This window comes from Hemiscyllium ocellatum, chromosome 7 (genome assembly GCF_020745735.1).
Source record: "Hemiscyllium ocellatum isolate sHemOce1 chromosome 7, sHemOce1.pat.X.cur, whole genome shotgun sequence".
Taxonomy (NCBI): domain Eukaryota; kingdom Metazoa; phylum Chordata; class Chondrichthyes; order Orectolobiformes; family Hemiscylliidae; genus Hemiscyllium; species Hemiscyllium ocellatum.
Window position 1 is genome coordinate 115,725,384 of NC_083407.1, and position 24,409 is coordinate 115,749,792.

General features: G+C 43.6%; 1 protein-coding gene across 1 annotated transcript in view; it reads right to left on the reverse strand.

Annotated features, from left to right (window-relative positions):
- Nucleotides 1–1,023: 1,023 nt before the first annotated feature.
- Nucleotides 1,024–24,409, reverse strand: part of trpm2 (transient receptor potential cation channel, subfamily M, member 2) — a 136,105-nt gene continuing 112,719 nt past the window's right edge. The window contains 4 exon segments of the mRNA XM_060828173.1: nucleotides 1,024–1,203; nucleotides 4,412–4,514; nucleotides 14,097–14,183; nucleotides 16,312–16,355. Coding sequence (XP_060684156.1) covers nucleotides 1,024–1,203; nucleotides 4,412–4,514; nucleotides 14,097–14,183; nucleotides 16,312–16,355 — 414 coding nt within the window.

Sequence of the window (24,409 nt, forward strand, 5' to 3'; positions counted from 1 at the left end):
GGTTCAATGGTTAGCACTGCTGCCTTACATCGCCTGGAATCTGGGTTTGATTCCTGCCTCGGTCTGTGTGGAGTTTGTACATTCTACCCATATCTGCGTAGGTTTCCTCTGTGTGCTCTGGTTTCCTCCCACAGAGTGCTGTGAGGAAGGCATATGGTGTACTGGGCTTTATTGGCAGAGGAATTGAGTTCCGGAGTCCTGAGGTCATGTTGCAGTTGTATAAGACTCTGGTGAGGCCTCATCTGGAGTATTGTGTGCAGTTTTGGTCGCCATACTATAGGAAGGATGTGGAAGCTTTAGAACGAGTGCAGAGGAGGTTTACCAGGATGTTGCCTGGAATGGTAGGAAAATCTTATGAGGAAAGGCTGAGGCACTTGGGGCTGTTCTCATTGGAGAAGAGAAGGTTTAGGGGAGATCTGATAGAAGTGTATAAGATGATTAGGGGTTTAGATAGGGTAGATACTAAGAACCTTTTACCGCTAATGGAGTCAGGTGTTACTAGGGGACATAGCTTTAAATTAAGGGGTGGTAGGTATAGGACAGATGTTAGGGGTAGATTCTTCACACAGCGGGTTGTGAGTTCATGGAATGCCCTGCCCGTATCAGTGGTGAACTCTCCTTCTTTATGGTCATTTAAGCGGGCATTGGATAGGCATTTGGAAGTTATTGGGCTAGTATAGGTTAGGTAGGATTCGGTCGGCGCAACATCGAGGGCCGAAGGGCCTGTACTGCGCTGTATCCTTCTATGTTCTATGTTCTATGTGTAGTCCAGGTGAATTGGCCATGCTAAATTTCCCGTAGCGATTAGTCAGGAGTAAGTATAGGGGAATGGGTCTGGGTGGGCCAGAGGGTTGGAATGGACTTGTTGGGCTGAAGGGCCTGTAGTGAATCTAACGTATTCAGCAATACTCAGGTCCACAGTGTCTTAGCATTAGCCTTGGACTGGGAACGGCCTGTCAAGCCTCAACTAATTGCAAAGAAAAGTGTGCCTATTGGGTTCAAGGCTGTAATAAGGTGTGACTGCTAGTTAATATTGGCACTGTGAACACCAGTAGTTGGACATGACTTGACAAAGCAATGAGCACAGGACTTAGCTCCAACCTCTAGGGCCTTCTTTTGCAGTTTCCGAAACATGCCCAGTATCTTTTGGTTTAAGATGACCCTCATGTTTCTTGGGAACATCTCTCCAGGTTCCAGGATTCCCTGAAGGGAAAGGAAGAAAACAAGAGAGATTTTGTTGAAAGACCTTGAGTTGCATCTTCCCCAGGCTCACCCTTTTCCCTCCTTACAGGCTGTCAGACTTTGTTCATCAGCAGTAACCCTCCATTTGCTCACCCAAGGAGACAGCATTGCCAATCTTGAAAGTCCAAATCAGCAAGCTTTCCAGCAGATTTACTTTTTGCTTGTCTCTCCTGCTGTCTCTCTCTCTCTCCCACTCTCTGTCATACCCACTATAACTTCCTGTGGTGTTCAATTTCTTTCTCACACACTCTCTCCCTCACCTCTGATCTTGATTGGTCTCTCTATCTGAGAGAAAGTGAGGACTGCAGATGCTGGAGACCAGAGTTGAAAAATGTGGTGCTGGAAAAACACAGCAGGCCAGGCAGCATCCGAGGAGCAGGAGAATCGACGTTTCGGGCATAGGCCCTTCTATCTTTCTAACGTCTTTCTCTGTCTCTCTTATCTGACTCACTGTCTCTCAGTCAAACCTTGGGTGCAAGTTAATAGCCCAAAGAACTCTGGATGCTGTAAATCAGAAACAAAAACAGAAATTGCTGGGAAAGCTCAGCGGGTCTGGCAATATCTGGGGGAAGAAATCAAAGTTAATGTTTCGGGTGGAGTGACTCCTTTCTAAGAACATACTGATTGCTACATTTCCTACATTATAACAACAAGAAAGAGTTAGTTCTTCAAGAGGGATTTAGAGGTGAAAACCCAGAATGGAAAGATAGTGAGAGATGAAAGGAGATCTCACGCCAAGGAATGGGTAGATTTCAGAGGATTGCAAAGCCAGAGAACATCATTGAGAGAGGAAAAAGACTGAAGCTGAAGTTGAGGGATTTAAAACAAGTGACTGCAAGATGTAGGGTGGGTGCAAGGTGCAGAGTGTGTGTAGAGCCCAGTGAGGATGTAGGGCACAGGACCACATGGGAATGTACCGAAAAAGTCAGAGCTGGGCTTGCATATATAGCTTCTCTGCTCTCTTATTTGTCTTTTTATTTTCCCACTCTCCTCCCTTCTCTCCCTTTTCCTGGCCTCAGACATTTGACCCTGGCCTCAGAAGCAGTGGCTGGAATAGGGACACTAGTAACCGGCTGCCTGAAACGGGATCGCCAGTGACCAGTGGCTAGAACTGGGATGCCAGTGACCAGGGGCCTGAAGCAGGGATGCTAGTGACCAGGGATGCCAACAGCTAGAGTGGGGATGCCAGCAATCAGCAGTCGGTGACCAAATGTCTAGGGGAGGGGTGCCCGTGACCAGCGGCCTAATGTGGAACATGATGGCAGCCAGAGGTCCAACCATGCTTTGGTCTGCTGCAGAGATCCTTTGAAGAGAGACTGTGCTGTTTGTCTTTTTAACTTTGCTTCTTGTGTTTCTGACCTAGGATGATATTGTGTGTAGCTGTAGTATAACCATCTTTTTGTCATTTCTCTATTCTGTACCTAAGGATTATACTTTAGTACCTTTGTACCTAAGATGGCTCTGTAAGTGACAATTTATAAACTCTTCACTGTAGTTATTGAGTACATGTTATAATAATTGTGATGTGAAGACGCTGGTGTTGGACTGGGGTGTACAAAATTAAAAATCACACAACACCAGGTTATGGTCCAACAGGTTTATTTGGAAGCACTAGCTTTCGCAGGTGTTTGTGGAGAATAAGATTGCGAGACACAGAATTAATAGCAAACTTAATAACTTATATTAGGTAACTTTTAAAACAAGTTTTTAAAAAGTTTTTTGATTTATATATGAAAGAACTGAAATTAATATGGTCATTCTAAAAGATAAGAGACTTAACAAACAATCCAGGTCTTTTTCAATATATAATTTCAGTTACACCACACTGTAAACTTTTGCTATAAATTCTGTGTCTTACGATCTTACACTCCACAACCACCTGATGAAGGAGCAGTGCTCTGAAAACTAGTGCTTCCAAATGAACCCGTTGGACTATAACCTGGTATTTATGTGATTTTTAACATGTTACAGTAATGCTAAATCAATTCAATTCAAGTACAGGGTACAGGGTGCAGGGGAAGTAGAGGGATACAGGTTAAGTACAGGTTACAGGGTAGGGTAACCACAGGGCATTGAGTAAGTACAGGGGATTGGTTAAGTTACAGACATAGGTTAAGTGTGGTTAGGTGTCAATTAGAAAATAGACTTTTAATGATCACCACACCTCGCAGAAACATCACTCTGAGTTTCTTAGCCTACAGGCAGCTCATCACCAGCCTGTCAGTCCTAATTCACCTTTGATAATCCAAACGTTGACCACTCCAATACTTGAGTTGTTGTTGTGGTTCTGTTCGCCGAGCTGGAAGTTTTTGCTGCAAACGTTTCGTTCCCTGGCTAGGGAACATCATCAGTGCTATTGGAGCCTCCTGTGAAGCGCTGCTTTGATGTTTCTTCCGGTGTTTATAGTGGTTTGTTCTTAGTGGCAAGAACAAACCACTATAAATACCGGAAGAAACATCAAAGCAGCGCTTCACAGGAGGCTCCAATAGCACTGATGATGTTCCCTAGCCAGGGAACGAAACGTTTGCAGCAAAAACTTCCAGCTCGGCGAACAGAACCACAACAACGGACACCCGAGCTACAAATCTTCAACCAGACTTTAAACTTGAGTTGTTGATGTGCTGTCAGCAAAATGCATTATTACATTGCATTGCCACTGGAGTACTGTTACTGCACTTGTTTGTTGTTAAACTGTTTCTCTGCATTGTCTCTGACAGATATTATTACAATCCATTGACTTAAGCACATTTTGGAAGTTTGATGTGAATTGGCGCATGGTTGCAGTATTTTTAAAGGTGTGAGTGTGAATTTCGCTGATCTGAACTGGGTGTGAGGAAGAAACGTAAAAATATAAATATTGCATTTGGCTGACAAATCACAATTTGGGTGTACAAGGGTAAGCTATTGTGAGGTCCCAGTTCACAAATTTGTAACATGGTCCTCACAGAGGCTTGGAGCAAAACTTTTGAACTGTGAAGATCAGTGTGCAGTGATGAGGAGAGGCTAAAATCAGAATGACATGGGAAATGTCATTAGGAAATAAGAACATTGCTGTTTATAATGTTGAAAGGGAGTGAAACATTGATATTAGAGACACAGCTTTTGGACTGACTGTCGTCATGCCTAGTGATAACTTTCCTTGGACTTTGTACAACAGAATAAAACATACCGTGGGTGTGGTCCATTCTTCACCTGGATATCGGATGACAAGAAACTCCAGTACCTGCTTGCCATTTTTCTCAGTGACAGAGTTATCTGAGTTCCTCTTAAAGCTGCAACAGAAACCAAATATCACCCTGAATGTGTGTCAGGAAATACATGGATTTGTATTCCTCGTAACCTTCCAGCTCCCTTTCTAATCATTACCGCATGTTTATTCATGCATTCTCTTGTAAGCCTGCAACTCCCTTCCTAAGCACTGCTCATACGTGTGGTCCTGAAGCAAGTTATTCCTGTGATGTTGCACTTCCCAGGCACAGGGCTGTATCCCCAGAGTCATGCTGAGCTTCTGAATGAATAAATCTCCTTCTTTCAAAGTGAGTGGCCTTCCTGAGAGAATCTCAATCCCAGACTGCTCGATGATATTTCACACAATCTGATTAGACTGATGGTGCACTGCTGGGATAGCCTAACTTCCTTGGGCCTGGTATTTAGCTTGAAGGTGCACTCTAGGCTTTTGTGTTTGGATGTATCTCTCAGCTTGGTGCTGAGAGTGGATGTACATTAATTGAATGGATTCCAGCCTATTCATGTTACCCAATTAGCCAATCCCTCAGCACGGTATACCATGTAGAAATACCATGGAGAGAGAAAACGAGCAAGTCATCGCTGAGCTCCAATGCGTGTTTCTATGAGTAACTGCATCACTAGTTAATAAATTGAGAGGATTGATTGATATTTTGTTTTAGGTTCTTTAATAATGTCAGACAGACAGATGAAGAAACCTGTAAAGCACTGCTAGTGACTGTGAGGAACTTAATCAGATAAGTAATGGTGTTGTTGGGTTTTGAAAAGTATTCAATTCATTCCCAGTTAAAAAATGGTTTTCAAAAAAGACTCATGCAATGAGTATTTGCAACAGTGGCCTTTTTACTACTGTGGTTTCTTCTGGGGAACATTGGTAGTCTTCTGAGTTCAAGTGAAAGAAGTTAGTACTTCAAATTACACTGGAGAACATGGTGATGTAATAGTAATGTCACTGGATTAATAATCTAGAAACTCAGGTTCAAATCCCATCACTGGAGCACAGGAAAAGAGGCCAATTAGCCCCTTGAGCCTGCTCTGCTATTCCGTAAGAACATGGCAGACCTGTGGCCTGACTCCATATCCTTTCCTTGATCCCAGACCCCTTGATACCCTTGCATAACAAAATTTGCCTCAGATTTAAACTTAACAATTGAATTAGTATCGACTGCCATTTGAGGAGGAGAATTCCAAACTTCCACTATTCTTTGCATGTGGAAGTGCTTTCTAAGATCTCTCCTGAATGGCCCAGCCCTAATTCTTAAACCGTGCCCCCGTTCTAGAACTTCTAACCAGCAGAAATAGTTTATCTTTATCGACCCGAGATTTCTGTTAATATCCTGAAGACATCAATTATATCATCCTTTAACCTTTGTAATTTTGGAGGATAAAGACTTAATTTGCCTAATTTCCCCTCATAACTTAGCCCTGAAGTTGAAGTATCATCCGTGTAAACATAAGTGCTCTAAGTCAGGTCTAACTAGGGTTTTGTATAATTGTAGGCAAACGTGAGTACTGCAGATGCTAGAGATTAGAGTTGAGAGTGTGGTGCTGGAAAAGCACAGCAGGTCAGGCAGCATCCAAAGAGCAGGAAAATTGACGTTTCGGACAAAAGCCCTTCATCAGGAATTTGGTATAGCTGTAGCATAACGGCTGTGTCTCTATGCTTCAATCTTTTACATTTGAAGGCTTTACATTTTTAGCCTTCGCGACATTTTCTGCACCTGTGTGGGACATCTTAAAGAACACCTAAACTCCCAAATCTCATTGGGTTTCCACTGTATTAAACCTTCTAACAAAAAAATACCCTGATCTATCCTTTTACAATCTGAAATGAATAACCTCACAGTTGTTTATATTAAAATCCATCTGCCGCAGGAGAAAGTGAGGATTACAGATGCTGGAGATCAGAGCTTAAAAATGTGTTGCTGGAAAAGCGCAGCAGGTCAGGCAGCATCAAAGGAGCAGGAGAATCGACGTTTCGGGCATTGCCCGTAATGTTAGGCAAGTCCACACCGACCCTCCGAAGAGTAACACACCCAGACCCATTTCCCTCTGGCTAATGCACCTAACACTATGTGCAATTTGGGATGGCCAATTCACCTGACCTGCACACCTTTGGACTGTGGAAGGAAACTGGAGCACCCGGAGGAAACCCACACAGACAGGGGGAGAATGTGCAAACTCCACACGGACAATCACCCGAGGCTGGATTTGAACCCGGGACCCTGATGCTGTGAGGCAGCAGGTCATTGACAATATCCCCTCTCTCAGCCTTCAGTGGGCCAATAGTATTCTTAACCACCTGCTTTCCCTTAATAAATTATATTCTTGTTACTGTTTGCTGTAAGTTTCCGTTTATAGTCCTTTTTAGCTGCTCTTACAAACCCCTTTGTTCATTTTTGTATCTGTCCTATTCTGTGGGATCTGTTTGGTCCTTTGCATTTTGATAAGCTTTGCTTTTCATTTTGTGCTGTCCCTTACCTCTTTATTTGTCCATGGTCGTTTCTTTGTGTGAGGTGGAGCTTTTCATTCTATAGCATTAAATGTTTCTTGAACACCCTCCACTGCACCTAAATTGTTTTATGTACTGGCAGAGATTAGACCATAAGACCATAAGACATCGGAGTGGAAGTAAGGCCATTCGGCCCATTGAGTCCACTCCGCCATTCAATCATGGCTGATGGGCATTTCAACTCCACTTACCTGCATTCTCCCCATAGCCCTTAATTCCTCATGACATCAAGAATCTATCAATCACTGCCTTGAAGACATTTAGCGTCCCGGCCTCCACTGCACCCTGTGGCAATGAATTCCACAGGCCCACCACTCGCTGGCTGAAGAAATGTCTCCGCATTTCTGTTCTGAATTGACCCCCTCTAATTTTAAGGCTGTGTCCACGGGTCCTAGTCTCCTCGCCTAACAGAAAAAATTTCCTGGCGCCCACCCTTTCCAAGCCATGTATTATCTTGTAAGTTTCTATTAAGTCTCCCCTTAATCTTCTAAACTCCAATGAATACAATCCCTGGATCCTCAGCCGCTCCTCGTATGATAAAATTCTCAGCTTACTGTAGACAGTCTCTGCCTCATCATGTTAAAGTCAGCCCTACTTAAATCTAAAATCTGATCTTTGCTTGCCTTTTACAAAAGCTATATGAATCTTAAAAATCACACAACACCAGGTTATAGTCCAACAGGTTTAATTGGAAGCACACTAGCTTTCGGAGCGACGCTCCTTCATCAGGAGATAGTGGAGGGCTCGATCGTAACACAGAATTTATAGCAAAAATTTGCAGTGTGATGTAACTGAAATTATACATTGAAAAATTGATTGTCTGTTAAGCCTTTCATCTATTAGAATACAGTGATAGTTTCACTTCTTTCATGTGTAAATCACAAAACCCTTCTTTTTAAAGTTGCATTCTCGGGTTAGCTGCTAACAATTGTGATAGCTGGACAATATGTTGAAGGTGTTAGCCCCCTGTGTTCTCTGTCTATGACCTGATGTTTAGATTGATTCTATATGAAACTTGATCATGTTATGATCACAATTTGACAAATGCTGATGAACAACTAGGTTGCTCATTAAATCAGACTCATTGCTCATTATTGGATACAATATTGCTTGTCTTCTTATTGCTCCCAAGCCATATTGCTGTAGGATACTATCCTGGACACACTCTAGAAAATCACAACCTTTCTGGCATGTGCTCTCTCCCAGTCTATGTTAAGATTAAAATCCCCCGTCAATACTACTCAGCATTTACTATTTAATGGCCTAATTGTAGCATTTATACAAGCCAGCAGTTCTAAGCTGCTATCAGGTAGCCTATTGTGGTTTTAGTTCCTTTACGGTTCCTCAGGTCTACACTGGGTGATCTCCCCTCAATACATCCCCCTCATCATGTTGTTCCTCATCAATAATGCTCCTGTGCTCCCTCTGCCATTTACTATATCCTATAAACCTTATAACCTGGTATGTTTAGTTCCCAGTTTTGATCATCCTGCAGCCATGTCTCTGTAGATTAGATTAGATTACTTACAGTGTGGAAACAGGCCCTTCGGCCCAACAAGTCCACACCGACCCGCTGAAACGTAACCTACCCAGACCCATTCTCCTACATTTACCCCTTCACCTAACACTACAGATAATTTAGCATGGCCAATTCACCTAACCTGCACGTTTTTGGACTGTGGGAGGAAATCCACGCAGACACGGGGAGAATGTGCAAATTCCACACACAGAGTCACCTGAGGCAGGAATTGAACCCGGGTCCCTGGCGCTGTGAGGCAGCAGTGCTAACCACTGTGCCGCCCACTGTAATAGCTACTATATCATAGTTTTGAATTTGAATCGGTGTCTCTCACTCATTTAATTTGCTCCTTACACTCCATGCATTTATGTAAAGAACTCTAATTTAGCTGGGCACTCTATCCTCTCCTTCCATATCTTCTTGCTTTTTGTCCCTCCTGGTTTACTTAGAACATGTTTTGTCGTCCCACCTTGTACATTAAACTGGCCGTGCTTGTTCATCCTATTAACATCCAGCTTTTCATCACATCCTGACCTGTTGCTCCAGTTCCCATCAAATTCAGTTCAATTTGGTTCAAGTTCAATGAATCTATCTGAAGTTATAAACTTCAGTACTGGTGACTGTGAAATTATCGTCAATTAGAGAAACCTATCTGATTCATTCATGTCCTTTGGGGAAGAAAATCTGACTAGTCTGACCTAGACGTGACTCCAAACCTACAACAATGCGTATGCCTCTTAATTGCCCTCTGAATGGTCCAGCGAGACACTAAATTCACGAAGTATTAGGGATGGGTAAAATAATGGTCTTACCAACATCCTTTGATAGAATGAAGAGAAACGATAGGGAACTTCCATACAGTAGAGAAGAGAGGGAGATCCCAGCTGACTGATATCTTGGGGTGCCTTAATCCACTCACAAAAGGTGCTGGGTTTCATTTTGAACTGTATGCACTTAGGGCAAATTCAGTCTCAGCCTCATGGAGAGGAATACTCTCCCTGGATTTTGGGAACCTGGCTCAGAACTGTTCCAGAATGTGACCAATTAACAGCATTTTGAAGCTAATCACAGGGCAGGACATTTGACCCAAGCAGTCTATGCCTACATTTAGGCTTCTCTCAGCTCAAACTATCACTGTGTCCTAAAGCAGAAGAGTCAATGCAGGTGCAGGAAAGAGAGGGTCTTCATCCAATGGATTGTGATAGCGTCACCAACACAGTAAGCCCTTTTGAAACAGCAAGTGCAGTACAACAGCCCCCTAAGCAGACTATGTTCCTGGAGGCCTAGCAAGAGAATTTCCACATGATGGAAGTTCAAATTTGTGAGGACTATCAATGTGACGTGCGGGATTGGTGGATTAGTATGAAGTGGGGGACTTATAGAGGCGGAGGAGGAGAAATGTGGAGAGTGTTGTGTGGTAAGAGCTTGGCACACGACTTATTTTAACCATGATTGGGTCATTTTCAGTCTGGAGGCTCAGTCCGAGGCAAGAGGGCCCCAGGCAAGCCACCAGGAGGCAGTCTTCCATTAAATGCCTGGCTCAGGATTCAGTCAAGGATATGCTCGGATTGCTTACTGCACACAGGAATGAACTGCCCAAAGGGAGCGGCCAATCCAATATCCGAAAGGACTAACCCAATAGCTAACAGGACTGAGCTATCCTTTGAGAGGTTCAACTTAATCCCTGAAATGGTCAGTATAGGATCTGAGAATCTATATAATTATTTACAATTGATCTAATTTCTGAGAGGATCGATCTAATCGCAGGAAGGAGTAATCCATAATCTGACAGGATCAATCGAATTACCAAAGTATTGCATCTAATCTCTGAGGCGATAGATCGAATTGCCAATCGGATCCATCTCATATCTGAGAGGCTCGATCTAATTACCGAAAGTATCGATCTAATTTCTGAAGTAATTAGCAGCATGGGTCTGATCAGTCTACCACTGTGAACATTGTATTGAGGATTTAGCCAGTTATCAGAGTGAGTGAAAATATTGCCAAAATATGTGACGAGATGACAGCGACTGTGCTCAGTGAGCTAAAAAACAGCAGCCGAATAACCAAGTGGTGATGCGGTGAAGAGCCCAAATGTCTGCAGCAATGTGTTCATCTTCGAATAGGGTGTGGGCAGCACTGATAGCCATTTCTGAGATTCACCCGTGCTGCTGCCGTGGTCTGCACAGAACATTAACCTGGGGTTCTGGATTACGTATCCAGTGACACACTACCATTTCTCGTTAATCACTTCATAGCTGCCGAAATGAGACTGAAGCCAGATCCCTTCAGACTCTGTTACAAGCCTGGATTTGCCTATCCCCCGTTCCATAAACACAATGTGGATGTGCCGGTGTTGGACTGGGGTGGACAAAGTCAGAAGTCACTCAACACCAGGTAATAGTCCAACAGGTTCATTTGAAATCACACAAGCGTTCGGAGTGCTGTCCCTTTGTCAGGTGCAGTGAGAGAGCAGGGCACATTCAGAGTTTATAGGCAGAGAGATCAAGGGTAGTTTTTTTTTAGATTAGATTACTTACAGTGTGGAAACAGGCCCTTCGGCCCAACAAGTCCACACCGACCTGCCAAAGCACAACCCACCCATACCCCTACATTTACCCCTTACCTAACACTACGGGCAATTTAGCTTGGCCAATTCACCTGACCCGCACATCTTTGGACTGTGGGAGGAAACCGGAGCACTCGGAGGAAACCCACGCAGACACGGGGAGAACGTGCAAACTCCACACAGTCAGTCGCCTGAGTCGGGAATTGAACCCGGGTCTCAGGCGCTGTGAGACAGCAGTGCTAACCACTGTGCCACCGTGCCGCCCACAATGCCGCCCACTTGTGACTGGAGTGTCAGATAATACATCTCTGCAGGTGATGCAGAGTGTCAGACGGTATGTAAAGTGTTTATAAAGTTAATGTCAGTACTGTGCTGTTATGACAATCACGCTGAGTAATAGGAATATACAAAAGCTGACATCTGAGGTCTGACACTGAGTTTAAACCTGGAATCAGGCTGGTTGTATTCCGTAAGCTGGAATTTATAAGATGAATTTATAAGTGGGCGGCACGGTGGCACAGTGGTTAGCACTGCTGCCTCACAGCGCCTGTAGACCCGGGTTCAATTCCCGACTCAGGCGACTGACTGTGTGGAGTTTGCACGTTCTCCCCGTGTCTGCGTGGGTTTCCTCCGGGTGCTCCGGTTTCCTCCCACAGTCCAAAGATGTGCGGGTCAGGTGAATTGGCCAAGCTAAAATTGCCCGTAGTGTTAGGTAAGGGGTAAATGTAGGGGTATGGGTGGGTTGCGCTTCGGCGGGTCGGTGTGGACTTGTTGGGCCGAAGGGCCTGTTTCCACACTGTAAGTCTAATCTAATCTAAAAAAAATGACACATTTACTAACTATGACTACAAATTGTGTGTGTTTTTGAACAAAAATAGAATGCATCCACAAATAAACAAATATCTTGGCTGAAATTACTCGCCCCTTAGATTTGTGTGTGTGAGTGAAAGAGAGTATGTCTGTGTGTGTTAGAGAGAATTTGTGTGTGTCATAGTGTATATATGTGTGAGGGAGTGAGAGTGTGTGCGAGTGTGTTTGTGTTAGAGAGAATGTGTGCACATGTACATGTACATGTGTGTGAGAGAATGTGTGTAACAGAGTGTAATAAGTACTTCAAAACTGTCCAAATTAATGAAGATAGAGAGATTATACCAATTTATCAAGATGATACGATCAAAACAGGAAAGGAAGGATACAGATGGTGTGGTGAGATCACCTGTAGTGTGACATGAACCCAAGATCACTGTTGAGGCTGTTTTCATGGGTATAAAACTTGGCTATCAGTCTCTGCTCACTAATGCTGCATTGTTGCTTATCTCAGAGTCTGCCTTGGAAGATGTTTAACCAGAAATTGGAGGCTGAATGCCCTTGACCACTGAAGTGTTCCCCAACTGGGAGGGAACATTCCTGACTGGCGAATATCATACTCACATTCTCTCACTCTGTTTTAAACACACACATATACGTACACACACACACACATGTATATACACACACACACACACACGTATACACACACAGTGAATCATTTCATCCAAGATGTTTGTCTATTTTCAGATTCATCAAAGTTTCACCTGCACATCCACCATTGTTATTTATTGTATCCGTTGCTCCCGATGCGGTCTCCTCTACACTGGGGAGACTGGACGCTTCCTAGCAGAGCGCTTGAGCGAACATCTCCGGGACCCCCGCACCAATCAACCCCATCGCACCGTGGCCCAACATTTCAACTCTCCCTCCCACTCTGCCAAGAACATGCAGGTCCTGGGCCTCCTCCATCGCCGCTCCCTCACCACCCGACGCCTGGAGGAAGAACGCCTCACCTTCCGCCTCGGAACGCTTCAATCCCAGGGCATCAATGCGCACTTCACCAGCTTCCTCATTTCTCCTCCCCCACCTTACCCCAGTTCCAACCTTCCAGTTCAGCACCGTTCCCATGACCTGTCCTACCTGCCAATTTCCCTTCCCATCTATCCACTCCACCCTACTCTCTGACCTATCACTTCCAACCCTATTGTACTCTTTGCTACTTTCTCCCCAGCTCCCCCACTTTCCGCCCCCTCCCACCCCTTCATTTCCCCATTTATCTCTCCACCCTGGAGGCTCCCTGCCTCCATTCCTGATGAAGGGCTTTTGCCCGAAACGTCGATTTTCCTGCTCCTCAGATGCTGCCTGACCCGTTGTGCTTTTCCAGCACCACTCTGATCTAAACTCTGGTTTCCAGCATCTGCAGTTCTCACTTTTGCCTATTTTCAGATGTATTCTATTTTATTCAAAAAACACACAATTTGTCATCCCAGTCAGTCAATGTGGCATCTTATAAATTCCAGCTTTCAGAATAAAACCAGCCTGGTTAAAACTCAGACAATTCAGTGTTGGACCTCAGACACCACATTTTTACATTCCCGTTGCTCTGCCTGATTGTCATAACAGCACAGTACTAACGTTGACTTTATAAACACTTCACACACCATCTAATACTCTTGGTCACCTGCAGAGACGTATTATCCGACCCTCCTCTCCCACCAGTTGTATGATCGTTTGATCTCTCTGCCTATAAACTCTATCGGTGTGCCCTGCTGTCTCACTGCACCTGACGATGATGCTGAACTCTGAAAGCTTGTGAAATTTCAAATGAACCTAGTGTTGTGTGACTTCTGATTTATAAAATAGATCTAGAATCTGACAATATAAGCAGAATAAGAAAACATGTGCAACTGAGATGTATTGATCCCACTTATCTCGTATATGTCAACATGGACCTTCAGTGTTTTTATTTCCAGTTATTATTGTTTTGTTTCTGATGTTATCTTCTCGCATACTACAGTTTTTACTCAGTGTCGATTGACCAGGACTGACTAGTTGTCACTGCTTTGTTTCTGATGTTACCTTCACATACAATACTATTTGATCAGGTCCTATTGATATTATAAAAATGACAATATTATGGATTTAAGTGACACGCAAGTTTCCCGATTAGAAACAAGTGAAGTCCTCTGTCCTCTTACCGTGTAATAATGGGATTCATTGCGAGGTTTGGTCCGTAGCAGCAAAGACTCCCTTTTCCCCTCATGCCAGTCCTTCCATATGGATTTCTGAAACATTGAGTTAAATATTTTTGATAGGTCTGTAACTGGGCACTGTGTTGCAGGCAGACAGTTTTGCAAAATGTCCATTTGTGAAGTAACAATTTGCAAATTTCAGGACACACCATTCTCTGCATATTAGTGTCAGGTCCCAGCTCACAGACCCAGGGGACAGCATAGAGTTAGAGAAGCCATAGAGATCTACAGTACAGAAAAAGGCTCTTTGTGTCTGTGCTGGTCAACAACAGCCACTTAGCTATTCTAATCCCATTTTTCAGCACTTGGCTCATAGAATTGGCATCACAAATACACAGCTTGAGGTTTCTTCAAAGTTATGAAGGTTTCAGCTTCCCCCACCCTATAGGCAGTGGCACTCTCTAGCACTAGCTCACTAGCACTCTCTGGGTGAAAAACGTTTCTTTCTCACATCTCCTCTAAACCTGCTGTCCCTTGTCTTAAATATCCGTGTCCTGGTCGCTGATCCCTCTATCAAGAGAAAGCAGGAACAAAATCTGAGCTTGCATGTGAGCGAGTGAGTAAAGGTGTGAAGGTTTCAGAAAGTGTGTGCGTGTGTGTGTGCGTGTCACAGGGAGAGAGAGGTGCATGAGCGTGAGAGTATGTGTGAGCGACAGAGAGAGTGAGAGTGTGTGTGACTGAGTGTGTCTGTGTGTAAGACTGTGAATGAGTGTGAGTGTGTGACTGAGTGAGAGTACGTGTCTGTGTGTAAGAATGTGAGAGGTTTGTGTCTATGAGTGAGTGCATGCATGAGACTGAGTATGTGCACAAGAAAGTGAGTGCAAGAGTGTGAGTGTGAGAGGTGTGTGTGTGTGTGTGTGTGTGTGTGTGTGTGTGTGAGAGAGTGAGTGACCCTGTATGACTGAGTGTGCGTGTGTGTGCACGTGAGACTGAGAGTGCCTGAGCATATGTCTGTGTGTATGTGTGCGCTCAATATTGATTCCTGAAGCCTTCAGATAATTTTCTTCCAGCTTGCCCTGAACTTCAGTGGAGCACTGCAGCAAGCCTGAGACACAGCCGTTGGCCAGAGAACATTCCGGTGTGTTGAAGTCATAGGCAACCAAAAGCTCAGTCATTTTTGCAGACAGAATGTAGTGTTCAACAAAGCTGTTCCAGTTCTGTATCTTATATCTCCAATGTAGAGAAGACCACAATGTGAGCAGTGAAAACAGTAGAGAAATACCTTCCTCTCTACCCTACCTATGGCCCTCAATTTTAAAAATCTCAGTCAGGTCCTCTTTAAGTCTCATCTGCTCCAAGGACAACAGCCTTAATTTGTCCAATCTCCCTTCATTACTGATACACTCCAGCCTGGGCGACACCCTATTAAATTTCCCTTGGTACTCTCTCCAATGTGATCACACCCCTGCTATAATGTGGATTCCAGAACTGCACACAATATCTGGCAGCGGTCTAACCAATATTTTATACAATTCCAGCATCACTTCACCGTTCTTAAACTCTATTCCAATGGGGAATAAAGGCTAGTATCCTCTATGCCTTCTTAACACTTTATCTCCACGTCCTGATTACCTTAAGGGACTGGCTTCCACTCACACCAAGGCCTCTCTGATCCTCAGTGCTTCCCAAGGCCCTACCATTCATCATGGATTACCTTGTCTTGTTTGTCCTGCCCAAGTGTATCACCTTACGTTTATCCATTCAGGTCAGTCTGCTATAACACGTGTTTTGTCAGTGGCAATTGATGATAACATGATTGATGAATTGTGGATTTTCTTTGCAGACTCCCTACAGTGTGGAAACAGGCCCTTCGGCCCAACCAGTCCACACCAACCCTCTGAAGAGTAACCCACCCAGACCCATTCCCCTCTGACTAATGCACCCAACACTGTGGGCAACTTAGCATGGCCAATTCACCTGATCTGCACATCTTTGTGGGAGGAAACCGGAGCAACCAGAGGAAACCTACACAGACATGGGGAGAATGTGCAAACTCCACACAGACAGTCATTCGAGGCTGGAATCGAACCTGGGACCCTGGTGCTGTGAGGCTGCAGTGCTAACCACTGAGCCACTGTGCCACCGTTTTCACAATGTGAACTTACTGCTGAACGGGTATAGCAGAGGAACACAACTGTCACATCATAGCAGAACAACTTACATTGATTTCCATTTGCCACTGATCAGCCCATATAACCAGTCTGTCTATATTCTCTTGTAGTCCAAGTCTATCCTCCTCACTGTTTACTATTGTACCAAGTTTTGTGTGATTGGTGAACTTATTGATTAACTTCCTGCATTCAAACCTAAATCATTTGTTTGTAAACCCCACAGTCCCAAGAGAAGAAGTCGCTATGGTAACAGTCAAACCCTTCTGCAACAGGCGTCTGTGTCTGTCTGCACCGGCCAGGAAGCCAGCCAAGCTGGTGGTATCTGTGACTTGGACATGGAACAAACTATTCCCAAACTGTCGGGATCGTGAAGGAGGGAGCAGGTGGTTTGCCACACAATAGATGACTGGCCCATGGTTTGCAAAACTCAGAACACATTGTTTCACCATAAGCTGTGATTCTTCAATTGGATAATACTTGCTGAAAAATCCAGACTGGGCTAAGAATTAGGATGACATCCAATTTAAGATTCTCCGTCAGGTTGCATTGCCTTCATGTTCTTGTCCCAAGAAACGCCCCCACAACTGCAGCAGCACAAATTACATAGAGAATAAAAGTTCCCTCCACACTCCAACATCAGACTTTGCTGTGCAAGTGTACAGCAGATTCTGTTCTAGCACTCTTGTCGCTAAGAACCAGGAGCTGTCGCGGAGCCAATCATATCTATCCATTTTCCAACAAAGCACAGTAAATTAGTCTGGCTTACTGTTCACTACTTCATTGTTATTTTTGATGTAACTGTACACCTCTGCAATTGATGACGTAAGTGACTTTGAACAGCAACTGTCTGAATATGAAACTTTTGGTCTTGCTGTGTCTATGAAACAGTGCTGTGAATATCTTTGCAAATATATAAGCATATAGATTATTTACCCAGAAATGATTGATGAATTGTGGCAGAAAGCATTATGTGTGTAAGATTAGATTAGATTACTTACAGTGTGGAAACAGGCCCTTCGGCCCAACAAGTCCACACCGACCCACCGAAGCGCAACCCACCCATACCCCTACATTTACCCCTTACCTAACACTACGGGCAATTTAGCATGGCCAATTCACCTGACCCGCACATCTTTGGATTGTGGGAGGAAACCGGAGCACCCGGAGGAAACCCACGCAGACACGGGGAGAACGTGCAAACTCCACACAGCCAGTCGCCTGAGTCGGGAATTGAACCCGGGTCTCAGGCACTGTGAGACAGCAGCGCTAACCACTGAGCCACTGTGCTGCCCACGGCATGTGTAAGTGTTCATTCTAAATATCTCCAGATTGTTGGTTATAAAATAGTGACAAAAAACCCCTCAGTATATCAATTAGTTTGGAATTAAGGAGATCCAGCTCAGTCCCACCCACCACAGATGCATTTCAGAATAAACTGATAAATCAATTCTGCAGATGATGCCTGATGTTACAGAACGATGTCGGGAGAATCCTTGTAAAAATACCTTGCTCGAACAAGTAAAAGCATCAGTTGAGTCAAGGCAGCATATGCTTATCGTCTGAAAAGATTCAAGAGGAAAACACTTTGTGCAACTCACAGGGGTAATGATTCCTCAAGCTCAGGAGCATCCAGACCTGCATCTCCGGTCTCAGACTTTTTCCTTTCGGCCAACCTGGAAAAGAGAGTGAGGCAAAGCCAATTTGGTATGTGGAGAATATGTTACTGTGCTGTGCAGAGGGGATGGAACTTCGTCATGGGTCATGAATCCATATTGGGAGGTTGTATTATCAGCCCCTGGCATGCCCAAAGGTAACCAAAGCATTATATCCTTCGGTTTCAGGTTACAGAGTAGAAAGTGATAACATTACACTGTATTTACCCCTGGCTAACGCACCTAACCTACACATCCCTGAACATTAGGGGCAATTTTGCATTGCCAATTCACCCAACCTGCACATCTTTGGATTGTGAGAGGAAACCCACACTGGCACAGGGACAATATGCAAACTCCACACAGACAGTCACCTGAGGCTGGAATCGAACCTGAGTGCTGAGAGGCAGCAGCGCTAACCATTGAGCCACCGTACTGCCCATCCTGTGGGCAAATGTTGTTCCCTGATTCAAGAAGGGATGCAAAGAAAAATCAGGGAACTGTTGACCAATATGCCTGACATCTGTGGTAGGTAAGTTACTTGAGACGATTTTTAGGGATGAGATGTACATGCATTTGAAAAAACAGGGTTTGATCAGGAGTTGTCAGCATGGCTGTCATGCTTCATAGATTTGTTAGGTATTTTTGATGAAGTGTCCAGGACATTTGATGAGGGCAGGGCAGTAAATGTAGTCTATATGGATTTCAGTGAAGCCTTTGATAAGGTTCCACATGGTAGGCTGCTCTGGAAGGTTACATTGCATGGAAACCAGGGACAGCAGGTAAATTGGATGCACAATTGACTTGATGGTAGGAAGCAGAGGGTAATAGTAAAGGTATGTTTGTCAGACTGGAGGCCTGTGATTCATGGAGTGCTATGGTGCAGAAGGAGGCCACTTGGCCCATTGTGTCTACACTGACTTTCTGGGCATTTACACAGCGCCAGTTTCCTGATTTTTCCTGTAACCCTGCACCTTGCCCCTATTTAAATAACCACCTCATGCCCCTTTTTAATGCCTTAATTGAACCTGATTTGGAGGTGCTGGTGTTGGACTGGGGTGTACAAAGTTAAAAATCACACAACACCAGGTTATAGTCCAACAGGATTATTTGGAAGCACGAGTTCTTTGAGCGCTGCTCCTTCGTCAGGTGGTTGTGGAGAATAAGATCGTAGGACACAGAATTTACAGCAAAAATTTAGTGTGATACAACTGAGATGATACATTGAAAAAGAGCTGGATTGTTTGTTAAATCTCTCATCTTTTAGAATGACCAGGTTAGTTTCAGTTCTTTCATATGTAAATCCTAGAAGTTTTTTAAAGTTACATCCCCTAGAGTGAACTTTAACAATATGTGCCATGTCAGCTCAGATAAAGCATTGACGGTGTAAGGTTAAAGTCTGTCTGTGTCCTGATGTTCAGACCGGTTGTATTTCTAAAAAAAAAATTTACAGAATCTTACATGGATTCATGCAGTCTTTGAGAAAAATAAAATGTAATTCTGCAAGTACAAATTCACCCCACAAACGTATGTGCGTGTGTGTGTAAGTGTATGTGCACGCAGGTGTGTGTGTGTTGGGGGTGTGGGTGGTTGGTGAGTGCCTGTGAGAGAGTGTGGGAGTGTATGGGTATCAGTCTGTGAGAGGGTGTGTGTGGATCTGAGTGTGGGGCGTACATGTGTGAGTGTATGAGAGAGAATTTGTGTGTGTTAGTGTTAGTGTGTGTGTGTTACTGTGTGTGTGTTCGTGTTAGTGTGTGTGTTAGTGTGTAGTGCATGCCCTCTGAATTTTAACAGTTAGATGGTTAGTTTGGTTCTGACCTTGTGGCTGCTCTGTTTTGTGACTGCTGGTGATTGGAAGCTGGCCAGCTGAGTCAAGACACCTCTGCCAGTCTACACATACCCAACACAGTTAATGCCAAACAGAAATGAAACACAAGTACCCAGTTGAGCCCTTACCCAGTAGAGCGGTCATCTCCTGCTGTTTCAGTTGTATAAATAGGAGGGGTGTATCCATCAAATTTAACCTGCAAAAGGAATTGGTTGAAAGATTGGGAAATATTTAAGCGACAGGTTAGTTGATGCAATTATTATTATTTGAAGTCAAGGCAGCAAGAATGATTAAAATCAGAATGCAACAAGAATGTCAAGATTACAGAAGGAACAGGATCTTGACTGAATGCAGGGCTTGAAGACATGACAGAGAACGAGAACAACCTAATAGCAATAGGTAGAGTGACAGAATGCAGGAAAACTGTGGGGACCATCTGCAGGTGGCCCTACCCTGCATTGTCAGAAAGGAGGGGTGATCTCATAGGAGAACTATCTTGCCTCTAGAACCAATTGTGTGAACCTTTGCGTTTTGCATATTGTTCCTTAGATAGGAAGAACACACTGTACACAAGTGTAATCTTAATAAAGCCCCGTGTATAACTGTAGCAAAACGTCTTTTGTGTACACCAGTCCCTTGTACTAAAGACCCATAGACCCACTTGGCTTCTCTAATTGCTTACATTCTAACTCAGCCTCTCTGAACATCAACATTTATCAGTTTAACATTTACATGTTCCGAAGTAATGTTAACTCTGGGTCCTTCTCCACAGATTTTGAGCTTCCCTCGAAAGTTTAACATCTTTTAAAAAATATTCTTTTCTAAATTCTTAAAACCAGTGTGAAAACTTCATATTTCCCCACTTGATACTCCATCAGCCACCTTCCAACTTAGTCATTATAACTTGTTTGTACTTCTATGCAGTCTCTATGTCCTTCTCCTTCTCACTGAGCTTTGTATCATCACCAAATGTAGGTATGTTACTCTCCATCTCTTTGTCGAAATGATTATAAATGGTTATAAATGATTATAACCATTGGTTGTAATGGTTATAAACTGATTATAAAATGGCTGAGGTCTGAACTCTGCTCCTGTTACACCCACTAGACAACCTGAAAATGACCCAATTATCTCTATTTCCTTTTTATTTTATTAAACAATTACAAAACAGTTTACAAAAAAAAAACAGTTTACATTAGCAGCTGCATGCAAAGAAACAGCAAATTTACAAGGAGCTGCAAAACTAGGCCCAAACCCTACCGTTCACCCAGTTAGCAGGGAAATGAGGACAAACCTCAAATCCCAGTTTCAAACATTAAAAGACAGCAACAATGACATTTGTACATAAAAAGACAATCCAGTTACATAAAAAAAGCAGTGCACACAATACAGACCCAGCAAGCCCCAGTCCCTCCCACCTTCCGACCACGCTAAGGCAGTCTCCCCCCCCCAATTATCTTGATTATCTGCTTCCTGACTATTAACCAGTTCTCCATCTGTGCTCTATAATGACTCACACCTGGATTACCTGAAACTACTTGTTACATTCTTGAAGGACTTCAATCATTTTGCCAAACAATATTTCTCATTCTTTTAACCATATTGATTCTGACTGTTTTCTAAACACATAAAGACTTCTTTACCAATGTATTCCAGCTGGCTAATGTCAGGTTAACTCAGCTCTTGAACAATGGGGTTCCAATCCCCTGGGATCTTTCTGGAATCTATCCTCATAAACAATGTGTCCAGTATCTCTAATAGAGCCTTAGGCCATCAGGCCCTGAGGATTTGCAAGCTTTTAACCTCTTAAATGATCTAGTATCTTGAACTCATTAGTACAATGCATTAATCACTTTAATTCCCTAATGCTCATTAGCCCCAAGTTACTCTTTAGATCTGCTATGTAATTTGTCTCTTCTACTGTGAAGAGCAGCACACAATATTTATTCAAAATCTCTGCCATTTCCTCGTTCCCTATAATAATTTCTTCTTTCTCTTTGGAAACTTCTGTGACAGTGTAAACCCAACACCTCTCTTTTCAATTCTGAAGAAGTATCATATTGGACTCAAAACATGAACGTCTGTTTCTTTCTCCACAGACGCTGCTGAGTTTCTCCTACAATTTTGGTTTCTTGAACATAATTCCGACTTGGTCACAATTATTTCCTTTATCTACTCTACTCGTTATGTCTGTAAAAGCTCTTGAAATATATTGTTATATTCCTGATTAGTTTGCTCTCATTCTTGTTCCCCCCCCACCTCCTTTTATTTTGATTTCTCTTTGCTATCTTCGAAAATTCTGCTGATCTTAATACAATTCTGCAAAGTTTGGCTCTGGGCAAACAGGCAGCATTTCTTACCAACTAAACCCAGGACACTGATGTCTCTGTCAGTATAGAATGAAGCTATTCAGCTCATTGTGGCTGCACCAGCACTTCCAATGAATATCACGACATAGTGTCAATCTCCAGCCTTTTCCCAATATCCCTGCACACTATGCCTATCCAAATAACCATCCAATGTCCTCTTGCATATCACAATGAACCTGCTTCCACATTTCCAGGCAGTACATTCTGAGCCCTAACTACTTGTTATCTGATCAAGTTTTCTCACATCACCTTTGCTTCATTTGCAATTCACTTTAAGTCCATACTGTCTTATTCTAGTTCCCTTTCTGAGCAGCAACAGCTTCTCCAGATCGACTCTGTTGAGCCTGTTCTAGACTTTGAGAACCTCAATTAAATCTCCTCTCAGCCTTCTCTCCAAGGAGAACAGCCCCAACTTCATCAATCTATCCTCACAGCTGAAGTTTCTCATTTTCTAAGTTTCCAAATAACTGTTGTTGTAAATATACAACTAACTGGTTGTACCAGTGCCTTGATGCTGATGATGTTGGCCTGAGAGGATACGAACATTAGCGCAACTGTCCTGCCAGTGGATCTACAGTATTTTGCACAGACATTATTGGCGGTATTTCTCTTTGAAGATTTGAAATGTCTGCTACACATGTCTGATTCAGGATGGCTGATAACACTAAGTGAGCTCTGTCACACCGTCTGCACCTAAGCTCACTCTCGTGGCTGGTTGGACATGTCCACGATTGGAGTATTCCATCACCTCAGGACCCAGAGGCTATTCAAGAAGGGGGAGCAAAAAGACAAGTGGTAGATTTTATAATTAGGGAGATAGATAATATCCCTTTTAAACAGGATCGAGAGTCCTGCGTGGTATATTGAGAGCGTGGTACTAGAAAAGTACAGCCGGTCAGGCAGTATCCCAGGAGCAGGAGAATCAACGTTTTGGGCATAAGCCCTTCGTCAGGAATGATGAAGGGCTTATTCCTGATGAAGGGCTTATGCCAGAAATGTCGTCTCTCCTGCTCCTCGGATGCTGCCTGACCAGCTGTGGTTTTCCAGCAACACACTCACGATTTTGATCTCCAGCTTTCTCACTTTCTACTGCATGGAATGTTGCCTGCCTGGTAGGACATCTCTGACTGGCCTGAAATGGGATTGGAGCACCAGGGGGAGGTCCAGTTGTTGTGGTCTACATCGGGAAAGGGAATCTGTTCAGAGATTATCAGGAAGTGGAAATCAAATTAAAGAAACAGGTCCTCAATGATTATAATCTCTGGATGACTGCCCAAACCACATTCAAATTGGCATAGGGACTGGAGAATAAGGGACGTCAACACGTGGTTAAAGGAGTTGAGTGGGAAAGTGAGATTCCTTTTCATGGGGCACTGGCATCAGTACTGGAACAGGAGGAAACTGTACTGTTGGGACAGTTTCCACCGAAACTGAACTGGGACAGTGTTCTAGTGAAAAGGGTCAATAGAGTGGTCATCAGGACTTTAAATTTAAAAGTTGGGGGGGGGGGGGGGGGGAAGGAAAGTGTAAAATTCCAAGAAGTACAATGACCAGTGGGAAGCAAAGCTGCATGTTAACATCTGTGGGGGTGGATCCAACAGCATTGAAAAATATGAAGGTGATGAAAAGAAAGGAGAACTCAGAAGAGTTATTAAAGTCTGCAGGACACAAGTCAGGGAGTGTGTTTGGAAAGGGTTAGGAATCAAACTTCAAACACACTGGGACAATAAATAACAATGAGAAGAGGGATGGTCAATTCAGGACTGAAGGTGTTGTATCTGAATGTGCACAGTATAAGAAATATGATAAATAAGCTTGTGGCGCAGATTTAGATTGGCAGGTATGATGTGGTGAGCATCAGAGAGACATGGCTGCAAAGGGATCAGGATTGGGAACTAAATATTCAAGGATACACATTCTATCGAAAAGATAGGCAAGTGGGCAGAGGGAGTGGGATTGCCTTGTCAATAAAAAAATGAAATTAGATATAAGCAATAAACAAATTTGGGTCAGATAATTTAGAATCTGTGTGCTGGACTTGAGGAACTGTACAGGTAAGAAACCATAATGGGAGTTATCCATCGGCCTCCAAACAGCAGTCAGGATGTGGGGTATAAGATATGTTAAGAGATAGAAAAGGCATGTAAGAAAGGCAACGTTAGAGTGATCATGAGCAATTTTAATATGGACTGGGAAAACCAGGTTGATAATAGATCACAAGAAAAGCAATTTGGGAAATGTCTATGCTTCTTGGAGCAGGTTGTGGTGGGGCCCATTAGGCAACAGGTAATTCTGGATT